General features: G+C 55.0%; 7 protein-coding genes across 7 annotated transcripts; all 7 read right to left on the minus strand.

Annotated features, from left to right (window-relative positions):
• Window positions 1-766: 766 nt before the first annotated feature.
• LOC133625739 (mas-related G-protein coupled receptor member H-like) lies at window positions 767-1,735 on the minus strand. The gene has a single exon (XM_061999588.1). It carries the CDS (start codon window positions 1,733-1,735, stop codon window positions 767-769), a length of 969 nt encoding a protein of 322 aa, XP_061855572.1.
• A 1,325-nt stretch (window positions 1,736-3,060) lies between these two features.
• Window positions 3,061-4,029, minus strand: LOC133625740 (proto-oncogene Mas-like). Its single transcript, XM_061999589.1, has one exon. The coding sequence runs from the start codon at window positions 4,027-4,029 to the stop codon at window positions 3,061-3,063; it is 969 nt and encodes a 322-aa protein (XP_061855573.1).
• A 2,399-nt stretch (window positions 4,030-6,428) lies between these two features.
• Window positions 6,429-7,715, minus strand: LOC133625741 (mas-related G-protein coupled receptor member H-like). Its single transcript, XM_061999590.1, has 2 exons — window positions 7,669-7,715; window positions 6,429-7,446 (listed from the first exon to the last, which is right to left on the minus strand). Exon 2 carries the CDS (start codon window positions 7,395-7,397, stop codon window positions 6,429-6,431), a length of 969 nt encoding a protein of 322 aa, XP_061855574.1. The 5' UTR covers window positions 7,398-7,446; window positions 7,669-7,715.
• Window positions 7,716-8,823: 1,108 nt separating this feature from the next.
• Window positions 8,824-9,792, minus strand: LOC104555524 (mas-related G-protein coupled receptor member H-like). Its single transcript, XM_010198982.2, has one exon. The coding sequence runs from the start codon at window positions 9,790-9,792 to the stop codon at window positions 8,824-8,826; it is 969 nt and encodes a 322-aa protein (XP_010197284.2).
• Window positions 9,793-11,121: 1,329 nt separating this feature from the next.
• Window positions 11,122-12,090, minus strand: LOC104563665 (proto-oncogene Mas-like). The gene has a single exon (XM_010210196.2). It carries the CDS (start codon window positions 12,088-12,090, stop codon window positions 11,122-11,124), a length of 969 nt encoding a protein of 322 aa, XP_010208498.2.
• Window positions 12,091-14,479: 2,389 nt separating this feature from the next.
• On the minus strand, window positions 14,480-15,448 carry LOC133625743 (mas-related G-protein coupled receptor member H-like). Its single transcript, XM_061999595.1, has one exon. It carries the CDS (start codon window positions 15,446-15,448, stop codon window positions 14,480-14,482), a length of 969 nt encoding a protein of 322 aa, XP_061855579.1.
• Window positions 15,449-17,512: 2,064 nt separating this feature from the next.
• LOC104553670 (mas-related G-protein coupled receptor member H-like) lies at window positions 17,513-18,481 on the minus strand. The gene has a single exon (XM_010196404.2). The coding sequence runs from the start codon at window positions 18,479-18,481 to the stop codon at window positions 17,513-17,515; it is 969 nt and encodes a 322-aa protein (XP_010194706.2).
• Window positions 18,482-20,215: the final 1,734 nt, after the last annotated feature.

A 20,215-nucleotide genomic window follows, 5' to 3' on the forward strand; every position in this document is an offset into this window, starting at 1 on the left:
GAGGACGTGTGACAGCCCAAGGGCTTCCCCACTGCCCCTTTTGAAACTCCCCAGGCTCCTCACCTTCACCATTGCCTCCATGCTTTGCACCGGGCCCCACAAGGAATGTGACCTGCAATGTTTCTACTCTCCAAACATCACTCAGGGCCACCATGGAGACAGCTCACCTTGCTCTGCATTTCCTTTCCTTTCCTTTCCTTTCCTTTCCTTTCCTTTCCTTTCCTTTCCTTTCCTTTCCTTTCCTTTCCTTTCCTTTCCTTGCCTTGCCTTGCCTTGCCTTGCCTTGCCTTGCCTTGCCTTGCCTTGCCTTGCCTTGCCTTGCCTTGCCTTGCCTTGCCTATTTCCTTCATTCTCTCTATCCCTCTTCCTCAGTGTGTCTGTTTCTCTTATTCTCCCTTTCTGTTTCTCTGTCTCCAAACTGTATTTTACCCTGTATCTCTACACCACAGATTCTCCCCTCACCCATCATAGCGCCCTTGTCTCGCCCATTTGTGTCACCGTTCCAGCAGAGCCGGGCCGAGCTCTCCTGTGCATCCTGTGCCAGCCCTTCCCCAGGCAAGAGGTGCCCCAAAGCAGCACAGCACTCGTCTGCTGGGCCAAAGGAGGCCGAGTTTATTGTGGGGCCGGGGCAGCGAGGGCAGAGGCCGGGCAGAGGGCCGGAGCGCGGCCGGGCCGTGCTGCGCTGGGCCTGTGCCTCGTGCCCGCCGGCCTCCAGCCCCGGCTGTCTGTAGGGGCCGCGGCTCCAGGGCTCGTGGCCGGCGCTGCCTCAGAGCGAGGTCTCGGCCGCAGTGTCCCCCGGCCCGCGGCTCCCGTCCTCGCTCGGCGCCTTCTCCTCAAACACTCGGCGCAGGGCGACTTTGACAGAGCCATGGAAGCGGCGCTGCCGGCAGCTCCCCACCAGGAAGTAAATGACGGGGTTGACGCTGCTGTTCAGCGATGTCACAAAGATAAGGATTAAAAAGTGAAGAATATTATTTAAGAGGTACTCAGTGAAACTTGCCACACATAAAGCAGTCCCAAAGATGAACAGGAAGGTCACACTGAGCAGGACAGCAACATAGAGTTTCCCTGGGTGTCGTCTGCGTGCACCACAGCGGAGTCTGATGAACAGGGCCAGGTTGGAAAGGAAAGGGAATAAAGAGAAAATGAGAACATTCACAGTGATTACACTTTGTGTGACTGAAAGACAGTTTATACCTAAAAAACAAAAAATGAGAATCACAGAAGCAAAAAGTGCAGCGAGAGCCCAGAGCACCCCACACGTGATGCCAGACAAGTTCCCTGGGCGGCGGCATCGGTACCAGATTGGGAACAGGACAGACAGGCACCTGTCCAAGCTCATTGCTGACAGGAGGTACATGCTGGCAAAGGACGAAAACGTATACAGGGCCAACAGGATAATAGTCACATAATAATATTCAGCTGAATACAGACAATAGATTTCTGTAAGGATTAGTAAAGTAAGACATGCAGCAAGGAACAAGAGCAGAGCCAAGTCAGCAACGGCCAGATTCAGGACGTAGACAGTGAAGGGGTTCTTCTTCATCTGGAAGCTCAGGAACCACACAACTACCACATTCCCCACGAAGCCACACAGGCAAACACCGATACAGACACCGGAAATTATTAGTATCCAATGATGTTCTATGCAGTCAGATCGATAAATATCGTGGGAGTCTTCATATCCAGATGTCTCGTTGCTGAGGGACAGGTCTGTGGTGTTGGTCTCCTCCATGGTGAGCATCCCTGCTCTCGGTGGTGCCTTCTCCCTCTCCCAAAACCTATGTGACATGAGGGGTCAGAAGGATTTGAGGGCCATCAACATTCCCAGCAGGCGCTGTCTCTCCCCACAGCCCCACGTCAGCCCTAGGCTGCACCAGGAAAGACCCTGTCCCCTGCCGTGCCCTGGACAGGTTCCCTTCTGCCCAGCCCCTGCCCAGCAGCCACCTCCCCTTCCCCTTCCCCTTCCCCTTCCCCTTCCCCAGCCTCCTACCAAGCAGTGCTCCTGGAAGTGTGCTGCTGCAAGAGCCCCAGCACACGGGGCCTCCAGGCTCGGCAGGACAAAGGGTGTGGAGATGGCTGCTGAGGCCACCCCGCTGGGCTTTGGGCTCCCGCCTTGTGCGTGAGGAGCAGAGCTGTGCCCAGAGATCACGTCCCGTGCTTAGGAGCCTCCCCTCACGATCTCATCTCATCAGTGACAGCTTCCCCTCACATGTCCCATGGACAGTGATCTTGTCAGGAGGAGCTGGCTACATCAGACTCTTCCCCTTCTCCCTTGTCCGTGGTTGTGGTCTCACCATTGGGGGGGGCTCTGGCTTTTAGTGTGTCTGTCTGGTGCTGGGGAAATCATCTGCCTGGGGAAATCACCAGTGTGGGGATGTGTGACAGCATGAGGGCTTCCCTGCTGTCCCTGATGAGACTCCCCAGGCTCGTCACCTTGGCCATTGCCTCCATGGGTTACATAACACCCCATGCAGAATGTTTCTGCTCTCCACATCTCATTCAGCAGCACCATGGAGACAGCTCACCTTGTTCTGCAGTGCTTTTTCTTTCCCATTCTCTCCTTTCTTTTTCTTTGCTCTTTCCTTTCTTTCTCCTTTCCCATTTTCTTTCATTCTCTCTATCCTTCTACCACAGCATTTCTCTCTCTCTACTTCTCCCTTTCTGTTCTCTGTCTCCAAATTGTATATTACCCTGTATCTTGCTCTCTTTACCACAGATTCCCCACTCATCCATCATGGTCCCCTTGTCCTGCCCATTCGTGCCACCCTTCTGGCAGAGTCCTACTCTCCTTGGCCAGCAGAGATGGGCCGAGCTCCCCTGTGCATCCTGTGCCAGCCCTTCCCCAGGCAAGAGGTGCCCCAAAGCAGCACAGCACTCGTCTGCTGGGCCAAAGGAGGCTGAGTTTATTGTGGGGCCGGGGCAGCGAGGGCAGGGGCCGGGCAGAGGGCCGGAGCACGGCCGGGCCGTGCTGCGCTGGGCCTGTGCCTCGTGCCCGCCGGCCTCCAGCCCCGGCTGTCTGTAGGGGCCGCGGCTCCAGGGCTCGTGGCCGGCGCTGCCTCAGAGCGAGGTCTCGGCCGCAGTGTCCCCCGGCCCGCGGCTCCCGTCCTCGCTCGGCGCCTTCTCCTCAAACACTCGGCGCAGGGCGTCTGTGGTGGAGCCCCTGAAGCAGCGCTGCCGGCAGCCCCCCACCAGGAAGTAAATGACGGGGTTGACGCTGCTGTTCAGCGATGTCACAAAGACAAACATTACAAAGTAAAGAGTATTAAACCAGATCTCAGTAATGAAAAGCAACACACTGAATGGAATCCCAAAGAAGAACAGGAAGGTCACACTGAGCAGGACAGCAACATAGAGTTTCCCTGGGTGTCGTCTGTATGTACCACAGCGGAGTTTGATGAACAGGGCCAGGTTGGAAAGGAAAGGGAATACAGAGAAAATGAGAATATTGACAAGGACTACACTTTGTGTGACTGGAAGGCAGTTTATATCCAAAAAACAAACAATGAAAATCACAGAAGCAGAAAGTGCAGCGAGAGCCCAGAGCACCCCACACGTGATGCCAGACAAGTTCCTTGGGCGGTGGCATCGGTACCAGATTGGGAACAGGACAGACAGGCACCTGTCCAAGCTCATTGCTGACAGGAGGTACATGCTGGCAAAAGTTGAAAATATATACAGGTTCAACAGGATAATATCAATGTAATAAGATTCTTCTGAATACAGACAATAGACCGCACTTAGTATTTCTAAGGAAAGACCAACAGCAAGGAAGAGGAGCAGAGCCAAGTCAGCAACGGCCAGATTCAGGACGTAGACAGTGAAGGGGTTCTTCTTCATCTGGAATCCCAGGAACCACACAACCAGCGTATTCCCCACGAGGCCACACAGGCAAATCCCAATACAGACACCTGAAATGATCAGTATCCAATAATGACGTATGCAGTGAGATCGATTAATATATTGGACATTTTCATATCCAGATGTCACGTTGATCAGAATGAGGTCTGTGGTGTTGGTCTCCTCCATGGTGAGTGGCCCTGCTCTGGGTGATTTCTTCTCCCACTCCCAACACCTCCTACGAGACACGAGGGGTCAGAAGAAATCAAGGGCCATTGCAATTTCCAGCACTCATCGTCTCTCCCCACAGCCGCACGCCAGCCGCAGCTGCACCACGAAAGGCCCCGTCCCGTGCCGTGCCCAGGACAGGTTCCCTTCTGCCCAGCCCCTGCCCACCAGCCACCTCCCCTTCCCCTTCCCCTTCCCCAGCCTCCTACCAAGCAGTGCTCCTGGAAGTGTGCTGCTGCAAGAGCCCCAGCACACGGGGCCTCCAGGCTCGGCAAGACAAAGGGTGTGGAGATGGCTGCTGAGGCCACCTTTCTGGGCTTTGGGCTCCTGCCTTGTGCTTGAGGAGCAGAGCTGTGCCCAGAGATCACATCCTGTGCTCAGGAGCCTCCTCTCTCGATCTCATCACATCAGTGGCAGCTTCCCCTCACATGTCCCATGGACAGTGATCTTGTCAGAAGGAGCTGGCCACAATCAGGCCCTTCCCCTCCCCCCTTGCCCACTGGTTTGCTTCCACCAGGGGAGGGGCTTCTGGCTTTTGCTGTGTGTTGTCGTGGTTTGGCCCAGCTAGCACAGCAGCACCAAGACAGTCTCTCGCTCGGTGCCTCCGTTCATCCCCCACAGTCGGTAGGATGGTGGAGACCCCAGTGAAATGGGAGTAAAAAGATAAGCAAGGTTGTTGTGGATTAAGACACGGGCAGGGAGAGCTCGCTGTCAATTACAGTTCTGGGCCAAACAAACTCCACCACTAGTCTTAGAGAGGAAAGCAGGAAAATTTATTCTACAAGAAACAGAACGGAATAAAAGCAAAAGGGAGCAGCATGATGAAAACTTACACCCAGCACTTTAAGATCTCCCCTGTCCCTCCTTTCTTCCCGGGCCCAGCTCACTGCTCCCCATGTCTCTACCTCCTCCCCACTCAATGGCTCAGGGGGGCAGGAATGGGGGATGTGCTCAGTCTCTCACAGATGGGCTCTGCCGCTTCTCTCTTCTCAGAGGAGGACGACTCCTGGCATTCTTCCCCTGCTCCAACATGGGGTTCCTCACCCGGGACACAGCCCTTAGTGAACTTGTCTGGTGTGGGTTGTTCCCAGCAGCTGTGGCTTCTGCCCATACAGGGTCCCTCACACGGGACACAGTCCTTGGTGAATATCTCTGGTGTGGATTCTTCACCACGGTTGCAGTTTCTGCAGTTGCAGGGTCCCTCTCTCGGGACAAGGCCTCTTCTGGGCAGAAGTTTAATGAGTTGCTTTGTCGTTGGTTCCTCCCCACAGTTACAGCTGTGGATCCCTCCCTCAGGACACGGCCTGCTCCGGCCATAGTGATAAAGAAGAATATCACTGCCCTGTCTTGGGGTCTGCAGTGAAGTGGTTGAGTCCCCCCCACAAGACACGGCCTCCTCTGGCCATAGTCACTGTCCCTGGCTCGGGGCCTTTATTGAAGTGAATCGCTGCCACTGGTCCAGGGTCAGCTTTAGCAACATGAGTCTCTGCCCCTGTTACGGGCTCATTATGAAAATGAGTCCCTACCGCTGATGTGGGGTCTTTAAAGAAATGAGAATAAATCTCTGCTTCACCAGTTCTCTCCATAGAATGCAGGGGAGTCTCTGCTCCAGCACACCTCCTCCTCTCTTGCATCACTGACCTTGGAGTCCACATGGTTGTTCCTGTTCCACTTTTCCTACTCCTTGCACCACCACCAGCCAGAAGAAGAAGGGACAGAAGAAGGAAAAAGGAGGAAGAAGAAGGAGGAAGAAGCCTCCTCTTCTGGCTTCTTCTTAAAAAGTGATCGTGGAGGGGTCTCACTGTCTCAGTCCCAGAAGTGGGTCTGGCACAGAGCTGGGGAGAGTTTTGAGCAACAGCTTACAGGAGCCATCAGCTTACAACCCCTTCCCCCTTGCCAGAAAAGGCTGTCATGACATTGGTGCTGCACCAGGAGACCCTCTGCCTGGGGAAATCACCAGTGTGGGGACATGTGACAACGTGAGGGCTTCCCCACTGCCCCTGATGAAACTCCCCATGTCCAGTGCCTTTGCCATTGCCTCCATGGCCCCCCCTCACTCACCATGATCCCCTTGGCCTGCCCATTTGTGTCACCCTTCCAGCAGAGACGGGCCAAGCTCCCTGCACCTCAAGTGCCAGCCCTTCCCCAGGCAAGAGGTGCCCCAAAGCAGCACAGCACTCGTCTGCTGGGCCAAAGGAGGCCGAGTTTATTGTGGGGCCGGGACAGTGAGGGCAGGGGCCGGGCAGAGGGCCGGAGCGCGGCCGGGCCGTGCTGCGCTGGGCCTGTGCCTCGTGCCCGCCGGCCTCCAGCCCCGGCTGTCTGTAGGGGCCGCGGCTCCAGGGCTCGTGGCCGGCGCTGCCTCAGAGCGAGGTCTCGGCCGCAGTGTCCCCCGGCCCGCGGCTCCCGTCCTCGCTCGGCGCCTTCTCCTCGAACACTCGGCGCAGGGCGTCTGTGGCGGAGCCCCTGAAGCAGCGCTGCCGGCAGCCCCCCACCAGGAAGTAAATGACGGGGTTGATGCTGCTGTTCAGCGATGTCAGGAAACACGTCACATAAGGGAAAAAGAGGTTTCGATAATAATAATTAATTGACAGGAACACACTGAATGGAATCCCAAAGAAGAACAGGAAGGTCACACTGAGCAGGACAGCAACATAGAGTTTCCCTGGGTGTCGTCTGTATGTACCACAGCGGAGTTTGATGAACAGGGCCAGGTTGGAAAGGAAAGGGAATACAGAGAAAATGAGAACATTCACAGAGCTCACACAATGGTTAACTATTGGACAGTATATTATGAAACGGCAAGCGGTGAAAACCACAGAAGCAGAAAGTGCAGCGAGAGCCCAGAGCACCCCACACGTGATGCCAGACAAGTTCCCTGGGCGGTGGCATCGGTACCAGATTGGGAACAGGACAGACAGGCACCTCTCCAGGCTCATTGCTGACAAGAGGTACATACTGGCAAAATAGGAAAACATAAACAAGGTCAAAAGGATATCAAAGAGTAGACCGTATTCAATTATAATATAACAATGGAATTGTCTAAGAATTTGTAAAGTAAGATATGCAGGAAGGAAGAGGAGCAGGGATAAGTCAGCGACAGCCAGGTTCAAGACATAGACAGTGAAGGGGTTCTTCTTCATCTGGAAACCCAAGAACCACACAACTACCACATTCCCCACGAGGCCACACAGGCAAACACCGATAGAAACACCCGAAATGATCTGTAACCTATAGTCCCATATGCATCTGTAGGGACTAGATGTGTTGAAGTGTTCATATCCAGATGTCACGTTGCTGAGGGACAGATCTGTGGTGTTGGTCTCCTCCATGGTGAGTGGCCCTGCTCTGGCTGGTGCCTTCTCCTTCTCCCAACACCTCCTACAAGACATGAGGGGTCAGAAGGATTTGAGGGCCATCACAGTTGCCAGCACTCGCTGTCTCTCCCCACAACCCCACGTCAGCCCCAGCTGCACCAGGAAAGAGCCTGTCCCCTGCCGTGCCCAGGACAGGTTCCCTTCTGCCAGCTCCTGCCCATCAGCCACCTCCCCTTCCCCTTCCCCTTCCCCTTCCCCTTCCCTTTCCCCTTCCCCAGCCTCCTACCAAGCAGTGCTCCTGGAAGTGTGCTGCTGCAAGAGCCCCAGCACACGGGGCCTCCAGGCTTGGCAGGACCAAGGGTGTGGAGATGGCTGCTGAGGCCAACCCACTGGGCTTTGGGCTCCCGCCTTGTGCGTGAGGAGCAGAGCTGTGCCCAGAGATCACGTCCCGTGCTCAGGAGCCTCCCCTCATGATCTCATCACATCAGTGACAGCTTCCCCTCACATGTCCCATGGACAGTGATCTTGTCAGGAGGAGTTGGCCACGTCAGCTCTTTCCTTTCCGCCCTTGCCCACTGGTTTGCTTTCACCAGGAGAGAGGCTTCTGGCTTTTTCTATGTGTGTCTGCTGCTGGACCAGGAGACCGTGTGCCTGGGGAAATCACCAGTGTGAGGACGTGTGACAGCCCAAGGGCTTCCCCACTGCCCCTTTTGAAACTCCCCAGGCTCCTCACCTTCACCATTGCCTCCATGCTTTGCACCGGGCCCCACAAGGAATGTGACCTGCAATGTTTCTACTCTCCAAACATCACTCAGGGCCACCATGGAGACAGCTCACCTTGCTCTGCATTTCCTTTCCTTTCCTTTCCTTTCCTTTCCTTTCCTTTCCTTTCCTTTCCTTTCCTTTCCTTTCCTTTCCTTTCCTTTCCTTTCCTTGCCTTGCCTTGCCTTGCCTTGCCTTGCCTTGCCTTGCCTTGCCTTGCCTTGCCTTGCCTTGCCTTGCCTTGCCTTGCCTATTTCCTTCATTCTCTCTATCCCTCTTCCTCAGTGTGTCTGTTTCTCTTATTCTCCCTTTCTGTTTCTCTGTCTCCAAACTGTATTTTACCCTGTATCTCTACACCACAGATTCCCCCCTCACCCATCATAGCGCCCTTGTCTCGCCCATTTGTGTCACCGTTCCAGCAGAGCCGGGCCGAGCTCTCCTGTGCATCCTGTGCCAGCCCTTCCCCAGGCAAGAGGTGCCCCAAAGCAGCACAGCACTCGTCTGCTGGGCCAAAGGAGGCCGAGTTTATTGTGGGGCCGGGGCAGCGAGGGCAGAGGCCGGGCAGAGGGCCGGAGCGCGGCCGGGCCGTGCTGCGCTGGGCCTGTGCCTCGTGCCCGCCGGCCTCCAGCCCCGGCTGTCTGTAGGGGCCGCGGCTCCAGGGCTCGTGGCCGGCGCTGCCTCAGAGCGAGGTCTCGGCCGCAGTGTTCCCCTGCCCGCGGCTCCCGTCCTCGCTCGGCGCCTTCTCCTCGAACACTCGGCGCAGGGCGACTTTGACAGAGCCATGGAAGCGGCGCTGCCGGCAGCTCCCCACCAGGAAGTAAATGACGGGGTTGACGCTGCTGTTCAGCGATGTCACAAAGATAAGGATTAAAAAGTGAAGAATATTATTTAAGAGGTACTCAGTGAAACTTGCCACACATAAAGCAGTCCCAAAGATGAACAGGAAGGTCACACTGAGCAGGACAGCAACATAGAGTTTCCCTGGGTGTCGTCTGCGTGCACCACAGCGGAGTCTGATGAACAGGGCCAGGTTGGAAAGGAAAGGGAATAAAGAGAAAATGAGAACATTCACAGTGATTACACTTTGTGTGACTGAAAGACAGTTTATACCTAAAAAACAAAAAATGAGAATCACAGAAGCAAAAAGTGCAGCGAGAGCCCAGAGCACCCCACACGTGATGCCAGACAAGTTCCCTGGGCGGCGGCATCGGTACCAGATTGGGAACAGGACAGACAGGCACCTGTCCAAGCTCATTGCTGACAGGAGGTACATGCTGGCAAAGGACGAAAACGTATACAGGGCCAACAGGATAATAGTCACATAATAATATTCAGCTGAATACAGACAATAGATTTCTGTAAGGATTAGTAAAGTAAGACATGCAGCAAGGAACAAGAGCAGAGCCAAGTCAGCAACGGCCAGATTCAGGACGTAGACAGTGAAGGGGTTCTTCTTCATCTGGAAGCTCAGGAACCACACAACTACCACATTCCCCACGAGGCCACACAGGCAAACACCGATACAGACACCGGAAATTATTAGTATCCAATGATGTTCTATGCAGTCAGATCGATAAATATCGTGGGAGTCTTCATATCCAGATGTCTCGTTGCTGAGGGACAGGTCTGTGGTGTTGGTCTCCTCCATGGTGAGCATCCCTGCTCTCGGTGGTGCCTTCTCCCTCTCCCAAAACCTATGTGACATGAGGGGTCAGAAGGATTTGAGGGCCATCAACATTCCCAGCAGGCGCTGTCTCTCCCCACAGCCCCACGTCAGCCCTAGGCTGCACCAGGAAAGACCCTGTCCCCTGCCGTGCCCAGGACAGGTTCCCTTCTGCCCAGCCCCTGCCCAGCAGCCACCTCCCCTTCCCCTTCCCCTTCCCCTTCCCCTTCCCCTTCCCCAGCCTCCTACCAAGCAGTGCTCCTGGAAGTGTGCTGCTGCAAGAGCCCCAGCACACGGGGCCTCCAGGCTCGGCAGGACAAAGGGTGTGGAGATGGCTGCTGAGGCCACCCCGCTGGGCTTTGGGCTCCTGCCTTGTGCGTGAGGAGCAGAGCTGTGCCCAGAGATCACGTCCCGTGCTTAGGAGCCTCCCCTCACGATCTCATCTCATCAGTGACAGCTTCCCCTCACATGTCCCATGGACAGTGATCTTGTCAGGAGGAGCTGGCTACATCAGACTCTTCCCCTTCTCCCTTGTCCGTGGTTGTGGTCTCACCATTGGGGGGGGCTCTGGCTTTTAGTGTGTCTGTCTGGTGCTGGGGAAATCATCTGCCTGGGGAAATCACCAGTGTGGGGATGTGTGACAGCATGAGGGCTTCCCTGCTGTCCCTGATGAGACTCCCCAGGCTCGTCACCTTGGCCATTGCTCCATGGGTTACATAACACCCCATGCAGAATGTTTCTGCTCTCCACATCTCATTCAGCAGCACCATGGAGACAGCTCACCTTGTTCTGCAGTGCTTTTTCTTTCCCATTCTCTCCTTTCTTTTTCTTTGCTCTTTCCTTTCTTTCTCCTTTCCCATTTTCTTTCATTCTCTCTATCCTTCTACCACAGCATTTCTCTCTCTCTACTTCTCCCTTTCTGTTCTCTGTCTCCAAATTGTATATTACCCTGTATCTTGCTCTCTTTACCACAGATTCCCCACTCATCCATCATGGTCCCCTTGTCCTCCCATTCGTGCCACCCTTCTGGCAGAGTCCTACTCTCCTTGGCCAGCAGAGATGGGCCGAGCTCCCCTGTGCATCCTGTGCCAGCCCTTCCCCAGGCAAGAGGTGCCCCAAAGCAGCACAGCACTCGTCTGCTGGGCCAAAGGAGGCTGAGTTTATTGTGGGGCCGGGGCAGCGAGGGCAGGGGCCGGGCAGAGGGCCGGAGCGCGGCCGGGCCGTGCTGCGCTGGGCCTGTGCCTCGTGCCCGCCGGCCTCCAGCCCCGGCTGTCTGTAGGGGCCGCGGCTCCAGGGCTCGTGGCCGGCGCTGCCTCAGAGCGAGGTCTCGGCCGCAGTGTCCCCCGGCCCGCGGCTCCCGTCCTCGCTCGGCGCCTTCTCCTCAAACACTCGGCGCAGGGCGTCTGTGGTGGAGCCCCTGAAGCAGCGCTGCCGGCAGCCCCCCACCAGGAAGTAAATGACGGGGTTGACGCTGCTGTTCAGCGATGTCACAAAGACAAACATTACAAAGTAAAGAGTATTAAACCAGATCTCAGTAATGAAAAGCAACACACTGAATGGAATCCCAAAGAAGAACAGGAAGGTCACACTGAGCAGGACAGCAACATAGAGTTTCCCTGGGTGTCGTCTGTATGTACCACAGCGGAGTTTGATGAACAGGGCCAGGTTGGAAAGGAAAGGGAATACAGAGAAAATGAGAATATTGACAAGGACTACACTTTGTGTGACTGGAAGGCAGTTTATATCCAAAAAACAAACAATGAAAATCACAGAAGCAGAAAGTGCAGCGAGAGCCCAGAGCACCCCACACGTGATGCCAGACAAGTTCCTTGGGCGGTGGCATCGGTACCAGATTGGGAACAGGACAGACAGGCACCTGTCCAAGCTCATTGCTGACAGGAGGTACATGCTGGCAAAAGTTGAAAATATATACAGGTTCAACAGGATAATATCAATGTAATAAGATTCTTCTGAATACAGACAATAGACCGCACTTAGTATTTCTAAGGAAAGACCAACAGCAAGGAAGAGGAGCAGAGCCAAGTCAGCAACGGCCAGATTCAGGACGTAGACAGTGAAGGGGTTCTTCTTCATACGGAATCCCAGGAACCACACAACCAGCGTATTCCCCACGAGGCCACACAGGCAAATCCCAATACAGACACCTGAAATGATCAGTATCCAATAATGACGTATGCAGTGAGATCGATTAATATATTGGACATTTTCATATCCAGATGTCACGTTGATCAGAATGAGGTCTGTGGTGTTGGTCTCCTCCATGGTGAGTGGCCCTGCTCTGGGTGATTTCTTCTCCCACTCCCAACACCTCCTACGAGACACGAGGGGTCAGAAGAAATCAAGGGCCATTGCAATTTCCAGCACTCATCGTCTCTCCCCACAGCCGCACGCCAGCCGCAGCTGCACCACGAAAGGCCCCGTCCCCTGCCGTGCCCAGGACAGGTTCCCTTCTGCCCAGCCCCTGCCCACCAGCCACCTCCCCTTCCCCTTCCCCTTCCCCAGCCTCCTACCAAGCAGTGCTCCTGGAAGTGTGCTGCTGCAAGAGCCCCAGCACACGGGGCCTCCAGGCTCGGCAAGACAAAGGGTGTGGAGATGGCTGCTGAGGCCACCTTTCTGGGCTTTGGGCTCCTGCCTTGTGCTTGAGGAGCAGAGCTGTGCCCAGAGATCACATCCTGTGCTCAGGAGCCTCCTCTCTCGATCTCATCACATCAGTGGCAGCTTCCCCTCACATGTCCCATGGACAGTGATCTTGTCAGAAGGAGCTGGCCACAATCAGGCCCTTCCCCTCCCCCCTTGCCCACTGGTTTGCTTCCACCAGGGGAGGGGCTTCTGGCTTTTGCTGTGTGTTGTCGTGGTTTGGCCCAGCTAGCACAGCAGCACCAAGACAGTCTCTCGCTCGGTGCCTCCGTTCATCCCCCACAGTCGGTAGGATGGTGGAGACCCCAGTGAAATGGGAGTAAAAAGATAAGCAAGGTTGTTGTGGATTAAGACACGGGCAGGGAGAGCTCGCTGTCAATTACAGTTCTGGGCCAAACAAACTCCACCACTAGTCTTAGAGAGGAAAGCAGGAAAATTTATTCTACAAGAAACAGAACGGAATAAAAGCAAAAGGGAGCAGCATGATGAAAACTTACACCCAGCACTTTAAGATCTCCCCTGTCCCTCCTTTCTTCCCGGGCCCAGCTCACTGCTCCCCATGTCTCTACCTCCTCCCCACTCAATGGCTCAGGGGGGCAGGAATGGGGGATGTGCTCAGTCTCTCACAGATGGGCTCTGCCGCTTCTCTCTTCTCAGAGGAGGACGACTCCTGGCATTCTTCCCCTGCTCCAACATGGGGTTCCTCACCCGGGACACAGCCCTTAGTGAACTTGTCTGGTGTGGGTTGTTCCCAGCAGCTGTGGCTTCTGCCCATACAGGGTCCCTCACACGGGACACAGTCCTTGGTGAATATCTCTGGTGTGGATTCTTCACCACGGTTGCAGTTTCTGCAGTTGCAGGGTCCCTCTCTCGGGACAAGGCCTCTTCTGGGCAGAAGTTTAATGAGTTGCTTTGTCGTTGGTTCCTCCCCACAGTTACAGCTGTGGATCCCTCCCTCAGGACACGGCCTGCTCCGGCCATAGTGATAAAGAAGAATATCACTGCCCTGTCTTGGGGTCTGCAGTGAAGTGGTTGAGTCCCCCCCACAAGACACGGCCTCCTCTGGCCATAGTCACTGTCCCTGGCTCGGGGCCTTTATTGAAGTGAATCGCTGCCACTGGTCCAGGGTCAGCTTTAGCAACATGAGTCTCTGCCCCTGTTACGGGCTCATTATGAAAATGAGTCCCTACCGCTGATGTGGGGTCTTTAAAGAAATGAGAATAAATCTCTGCTTCACCAGTTCTCCCCATAGAATGCAGGGGAGTCTCTGCTCCAGCACACCTCCTCCTCTCTTGCATCACTGACCTTGGAGTCCACATGGTTGTTCCTGTTCCACTGTTCCTACTCCTTGCACCACCACCAGCCAGAAGAAGAAGGGACAGAAGAAGGAAAAAGGAGGAAGAAGAAGCCTCCTCTCCTGGCTTCTTCTTAAAAAGTGATTGTGGAGGGGTCTCACTGTCTCAGTCCCAGAAGTGGGTCTGGCGCAGAGCTGGGGAGAGTTTTGAGCAACAGCTTACAGGAGCCATCAGCTTACAGCCCCTTCCCCCTTGCCAGAAAAGGCTGTCATGACATTGGTGCTGCACCAGGAGACCCTCTGCCTGGGGAAATCACCAGTGTGTGGACATGTGACAACGTGAGGGCTTCCCCACTGTCCCTGATGAAACTCCCCATGTCCAGTGCCTTTGCCATTGCCTCCATGGCCCCCCCTCACTCACCATGATCCCCTTGGTCTGCCCATTTGTGTCACCCTTCCAGCAGAGACAGGCCAAGCTCCCTGCACCTCAAGTGCCAGCCCTTCCCCAGGCAAGAGGTGCCCCAAAGCAGCACAGCACTCGTCTGCTGGGCCAAAGGAGGCCGAGTTTATTGTGGGGCCGGGGCAGCGAGGGCAGGGGCCGGGCAGAGGGCCGGAGCGCGGCCGGGCCGTGCTGCGCTGGGCCTGTGCCTCGTGCCCGCCGGCCTCCAGCCCCGGCTGTCTGTAGGGGCCGCGGCTCCAGGGCTCGTGGCCGGCGCTGCCTCAGAGTGAGGTCTCGGCCGCAGTGTCCCCCGGCCCGCGGCTCCCGTCCTCGCTCGGCGCCTTCTCCTCGAACACTCGGCGCAGGGCGTCTGTGGCGGAGCCCCTGAAGCAGCGCTGCCGGCAGCCCCCCACCAGGAAGTAAATGACGGGGTTGACGCTGCTGTTCAGCGATGTCAGGAAACACGTCACATAAGGGAAAAAGAGGTTTCGATAATAATAATTAATTGACAGGAACACACTGAATGGAATCCCAAAGAAGAACAGGAAGGTCACACTGAGCAGGACAGCAACATAGAGCTTCCCTGGGTGTCGTCTGTATGTACCACAGCGGAGTCTGATGAACAGGGCCAGGTTGGAAAGGAAAGGGAATACAGAGAAAATGAGAACATTCACAGAGCTCACACAATGGTTAACTATTGGACAGTATATTATGAAACGGCAAGCGGTGAAAACCACAGAAGCAGAAAGTGCAGCGAGAGCCCAGAGCACCCCACACGTGATGCCAGACAAGTTCCCTGGGCGGTGGCATCGGTACCAGATTGGGAACAGGACAGACAGGCACCTCTCCAGGCTCATTGCTGACAGGAGGTACATACTGGCAAAATAGGAAAACATAAATAAGGTCAAAAGGATATCAAAGAGTAGACCGTATTCAATTATAATATAACAATGGAATTGTCTAAGAATTTGTAAAGTAAGATATGCAGGAAGGAAGAGGAGCAGGGATAAGTCAGCGACAGCCAGGTTCAAGACATAGACAGTGAAGGGGTTCTTCTTCATCTGGAAACCCAAGAACCACACAACTACCACATTCCCCACGAGGCCACACAGGCAAACACCGATAGAAACACCCGAAATGATCTGTAACCTATAGTCCCATATGCATCTGTAGGGACTAGATGTGTTGAAGTGTTCATATCCAGATGTCACGTTGCTGAGGGACAGATCTGTGGTGTTGGTCTCCTCCATGGTGAGTGGCCCTGCTCTGGCTGGTGCCTCCTCCTTCTCCCAACACCTCCTACAAGACATGAGGGGTCAGAAGGATTTGAGGGCCATCACAGTTCCCAGCACTCGCTGTCTCTCCCCACAGCCCCACGTCAGCCCCAGCTGCACCAGGAAAGACCCCGTCCCCTGCCATGTCCAGGACTGGTTCCCTTCTGCCAGCTCCTGCCCATCAGCCACCTCCCCTTCCCCTTCCCCTTCCCCTTCCCCTTGCCCTTCCCCTTCCCCTTCCCCTTCCCCTTCCCCAGCCTCCTACCAAGCAGTGCTCCTGGAAGTGTGCTGCTGCAAGAGCCCCAGCACACGGGGCCTCCAGGCTCGGCAGGACAAAGGGTGTGGAGATGGCTGCTGAGGCCACCCCGCTGGGCTTTGGGCTCCCGCCTTGTGCGTGAGGAGCAGAGCTGTGCCCAGAGATCACGTCCCGTGCTCAGGAGCCTCCCCTCATGATCTCATCACATCAGTGAGAGTTTCCCCTCACATGTCCCATGGACAGTGATCTTGTCAGGAGGAGTTGGCCACGTCAGCCCCTTCCTTTCTGCCCTTGCCCACTGGTTTGCTTCCACCAGGAGAGAGGCTTCTGGCTTTTGCTATGTGTGTCTGCTGCTGGACCAGGAGACCGTGTGCCTGGGGAAATCACCAGTGTGAGGACGTGTGACAGCCCAAGGGCTTCCCCACTGCCCCTTTTGAAACTCCCCAGGCTCCTCACCTTCACCATTGCCTCCATGCTTTGCACCGGGCCCCACAAGGAATGTGACCTGCAATGTTTCTGCTCTCCAAACATCACTCAGGGCCACCATGGAGACAGCTCACCTTGCTCTGCATTTCCTTTCCTTTCCTTTCCTTTCCTTTCCTTTCCTTTCCTTTCCTTTCCTTTCCTTTCCTTTCCTTTCCTTTCCTTTCCTTTCCTTTCCTTTCCTTTCCTTTCCTTTCCTTTCCTTTCCTTTCCTTTCCTTTCCTTTCCTTTCCTTGCCTTGCCTTGCCTTGCCTTGCCTTGCCTTGCCTTGCCTTGCCTTGCCTTGCCTTTCCTTGCCTTTCCTTGCCTTTCCTTTCCTTTCCTTGCCTTTCCTTTCCTTTCCTTGCCTTTCCTTTCCTTGCCTTTCCTTTCCTTGCCTTGCCTTTCCTTTCCTTGCCTTGCCTTGCCTTTCCTTTCCTTGCCTTTCCTTTCCTTGCCTTTCCTTTCCTTTCCTTGCCTTTCCTTTCCTTTCCTTGCCTTTCCTTTCCTTTCCTTGCCTTTCCTTTCCTTTCCTTGCCTTTCCTTTCCTTGCCTTGCCTTGCCTTGCCTTGCCTTGCCTTGCCTTGCCTTGCCTTGCCTTGCCTTGCCTTTCCCTTCCTTGCCTTGCCTTGCCTTTCCCTTCCTTTCCCTTCCTTGCCTTGCCTTGCCTTGCCTTGCCTTGCCTTTCCTTGCCTTGCCTTTCCTTGCCGCGCCTTGCCTTTCCTTGCCGCGCCTTGCCTTTCCTTTCCTTTCCTTTCCGCGCCTTGCCGCGCCTTGCCTTGCCTTGCCTTGCCTTGCCTTGCCTTGCCTTGCTGCGCCTTGCCTTGCCGCGCCTTGCCTTGCTGCGCCTTGCCTTGCCGCGCCTTGCCGCGCCTTGCCGCTCCTTGCCTTGCCAATTTCCTTCATGCTCTCTATCCCTCTTCCTCAGTGTGTCTGTTTCTCTTATTCTCCCTTTCTGTTTCTCTGTCTCCAAACTCTATTTTACCCTGTATCTCTACACCACAGATTCTCCCCTCACCCATCATAGCGCCCTTGTCTCGCCCATTTGTGTCACCGTTCCAGCAGAGCCAGGCCGAGCTCCCCTGTGCATCCTGTGCCAGCCCTTCCCCAGGCAAGAGGTGCCCCAAAGCAGCACAGCACTCGTCTGCTGGGCCAAAGGAGGCCGAGTTTATTGTGGGGCCGGGACAGTGAGGGCAGGGGCCGGGCAGAGGGCCGGAGCGCGGCCGGGCCGTGCTGCGCTGGGCCTGTGCCTCGTGCCCGCCGGCCTCCAGCCCCGGCTGTCTGTAGGGGCCGCGGCTCCAGGGCTCGTGGCCGGCGCTGCCTCAGAGCGAGGTCTCGGCCGCAGTGTCCCCCGGCCCGCGGCTCCCGTCCTCGCTCGGCGCCTTCTCCTCGAACACTCGGCGCAGGGCGTCTGTGGCGGAGCCCCTGAAGCAGCGCTGCCGGCAGCCCCCCACCAGGAAGTAAATGACGGGGTTGACGCTGCTGTTCAGCGATGTCAGAAGCAAAGTAACGTAATAGCAGAACTCATTAGAATAATAGTTATTAATTGACACCATCAAGCTGTATGGAATCCCAAAGATGAACAGGAAGGTCACACTGAGCAGGACAGCAACATAGAGCTTCCCTGGGTGTCGTCTCCGTGTACCACAGCGGAGTTTGATGAACAGGGCCAGGTTGGAAAGGAAGGGCAATAAAGAGAAAATGAGAATATTCACAGTGCTCACGCCATGCCACGTCTCTCTACAGCTTACATAGAATATGCAAGCAAAGGAAAGCAAAGAAGCAAAAAGTGCAGCGAGAGCCCAGAGCACCCCACACGTGATGCCGGACAAGTGCTTTGGGCGATGGCATCGGTACCAGATTGGGAACAGGACAGACAGGCACCTCTCCAGGCTCATTGCTGACAGGAGGTACATGCTGGCAAAATAGGAAAACATAAAGAGGGTCGAAAGGATATCGTAAGTTGAAGCATATTGAAGTGGGGAAAGGCAATAGATTTGTTGAAGAATGTCTAAAGTAAAATATGCAGGAAGGAAGAGAAGCAGGAGTAAGTCAGCAACGGCCAGATTCAGGACGTAGACAGTGAAGGGATTCTTCTTCATCTGGAAGCCCAGGAACCACAGAACCAGCATATTCCCCATGAGGCCACACAGGCAAATACAGATACTGACACCTGCAATGATCAGTAACCAATAATGACGTATGCAGTCAGATGGATAAATATATTGGAAGTGTTCATATCCAGATGTCACGTTGCTGAGGGACAGGTCTGTGGTGTTGGTCTCCTCCATGGTGAGTGGCCCTGCTCTGGGTGGTGCCTTCTCCCTCTCCCAACACCTCCTACGAGACCCGAGGGGTCAGAAGGAATCGAGGGCCATCACAGTTCGCAGCACTCGCAGTCTCTCCCCACAGCCCCACGTCAGCCCCAGCTGCACCAGGAAAGACCCCGTCCCCTGCCGTGCCCAGGACAGGTTCCCTTTTGCCCAGCCCCTGCCCATCAGCCACCTCCCCTTCCCCTTCCCCTTCCCCTTCCCCTTCCCCAGCCTCCTACCAAGCAGTGCTCCTGGAAGTGTGCTGCTGCAAGAGCCCCAGCACACGGGGCCTCCAGGCTTGGCAGGACAAAGGGTGTGGAGATGGCTGCTGAGGCCACCTCTCTGGGCTTTGGGCTCCTGCCTTGTGTACGTGAGGAGCAGAGCTGTGCCCAGAGATCACGTCCCGTGCTCAGGAGCCTCCCCTCTCGATCTCATCTCATCAGTGACAGCTTCCCCTCACATGTCCCATGGACAGTGATCTTGTCAGGAGGAGCTGGCCACATCAGCTCCTTCTTCTCCCTTGTCCGTGCTTGTGGTCTCACCAGGAGGGGGGGTCTGGCTTTTACTGTATGTATCTGATGGTCGAAGACTTTCCCCTTCTCTCCCTTACGGCACTTTACTGTCATATTAATGCCTCTTAAAAATGTCTCTCAAAACCTGGAGCAAACTGTAAGTAGGTGAAGTATATGCCCCAGAGCAGAGGAGATAACTCCCTGAGAGCCAAGGGAAAACAGGATCTTCTGCCTGGAGCTGAACAGAGAGAGAGGAGCACCATGCCAGGAAGGGATGGGTCTGGCTGGACTGTTCATGTACAAAGTAGGAGGTGTGGGAGGGGTGTATTGTCCCAGGACAGGAAGGGTTGGGGACAGTTTGGCAGAGTAACATGCTCTCCTGTTACGTCCCAGCAGCACCACTTGACTGGATGGGGAAAGCTCCATCTGTCAGCCCAGGAGGGTTCATCAATTTTCAGGGACAGAGGATGGCAGAAAGGGGACAGTGAGGGACCTTCAGTACAGGAAAACCCAGAATCCCTGAATCTGCCAAAAGTGGGGATCAGAAAGGCTCCCCAGAGTTCCCCCAGCCCAACTCCCTGCTAAAGCAGGTTCCCCTCATTCAGGGAGCACAGGAACGTGTCCACGTGGGTTTGGAAACCTCCTGAGGAGCCTCCACACCCTCCCTGGGCAGCCTGGGCCAGGGCTCCCTCACCTCAGCACCAAAGGAGTGTTTCCTCATGTTCATATCATTGATGTGCAGATAGGTAAGAGCATGAGGGCTTGGTCCAGGGCCTCGAATGATGTGTGCACTGGTGCTCAAGGACTTCTCCCAGCTCTCTTCTTGCAGACATTGCCATCAGACAGAGCCTTTGCTCTAGTGAGTCAAGCAGGGAATAGAATACATGTGAGAAATTTGATGCTACATGGCCACAGAATAAATCAATAAAGGGAAACGTTTTTCATAGTGGAGGTGAGGAGAGAAGAACACCTTCTGTCATTCATCAGTTGTGGGGATGACAAGCATAGGTAGTAACTCCCAAGAAGAGATATTTAAAACATGGAAAACACATGAAAGAGGAGAGAAAACAAGCTATGAAGACACCAGTCCCTGTGATACTAGAAGTTAAGATTGTGTGATAGGAATCACTTGCAGATAAAAGCACATTTGCTAGCACTATCTGCCCCACAAAATATAATCTCAGAGGAGACACGTGCACAT

The sequence above is a fragment of the Colius striatus genome, chromosome 7 (genome assembly GCF_028858725.1).
Source record: "Colius striatus isolate bColStr4 chromosome 7, bColStr4.1.hap1, whole genome shotgun sequence".
Classification (NCBI taxonomy): Eukaryota; Metazoa; Chordata; class Aves; order Coliiformes; family Coliidae; genus Colius; species Colius striatus.

Coding starts and splice junctions, on each gene's coding strand:
- LOC104555524 (XM_010198982.2), bottom strand. CDS start 9,792: ATGGAGGAGACCAACACCACAGACCTGTCCCTCAGCAACGAGACATCT.
- LOC133625740 (XM_061999589.1), bottom strand. CDS start 4,029: ATGGAGGAGACCAACACCACAGACCTCATTCTGATCAACGTGACATCT.
- LOC104563665 (XM_010210196.2), bottom strand. CDS start 12,090: ATGGAGGAGACCAACACCACAGACCTCATTCTGATCAACGTGACATCT.
- LOC133625739 (XM_061999588.1), bottom strand. CDS start 1,735: ATGGAGGAGACCAACACCACAGACCTGTCCCTCAGCAACGAGACATCT.
- LOC133625741 (XM_061999590.1), bottom strand. CDS start 7,397: ATGGAGGAGACCAACACCACAGATCTGTCCCTCAGCAACGTGACATCT.
- LOC104553670 (XM_010196404.2), bottom strand. CDS start 18,481: ATGGAGGAGACCAACACCACAGACCTGTCCCTCAGCAACGTGACATCT.
- LOC133625743 (XM_061999595.1), bottom strand. CDS start 15,448: ATGGAGGAGACCAACACCACAGATCTGTCCCTCAGCAACGTGACATCT.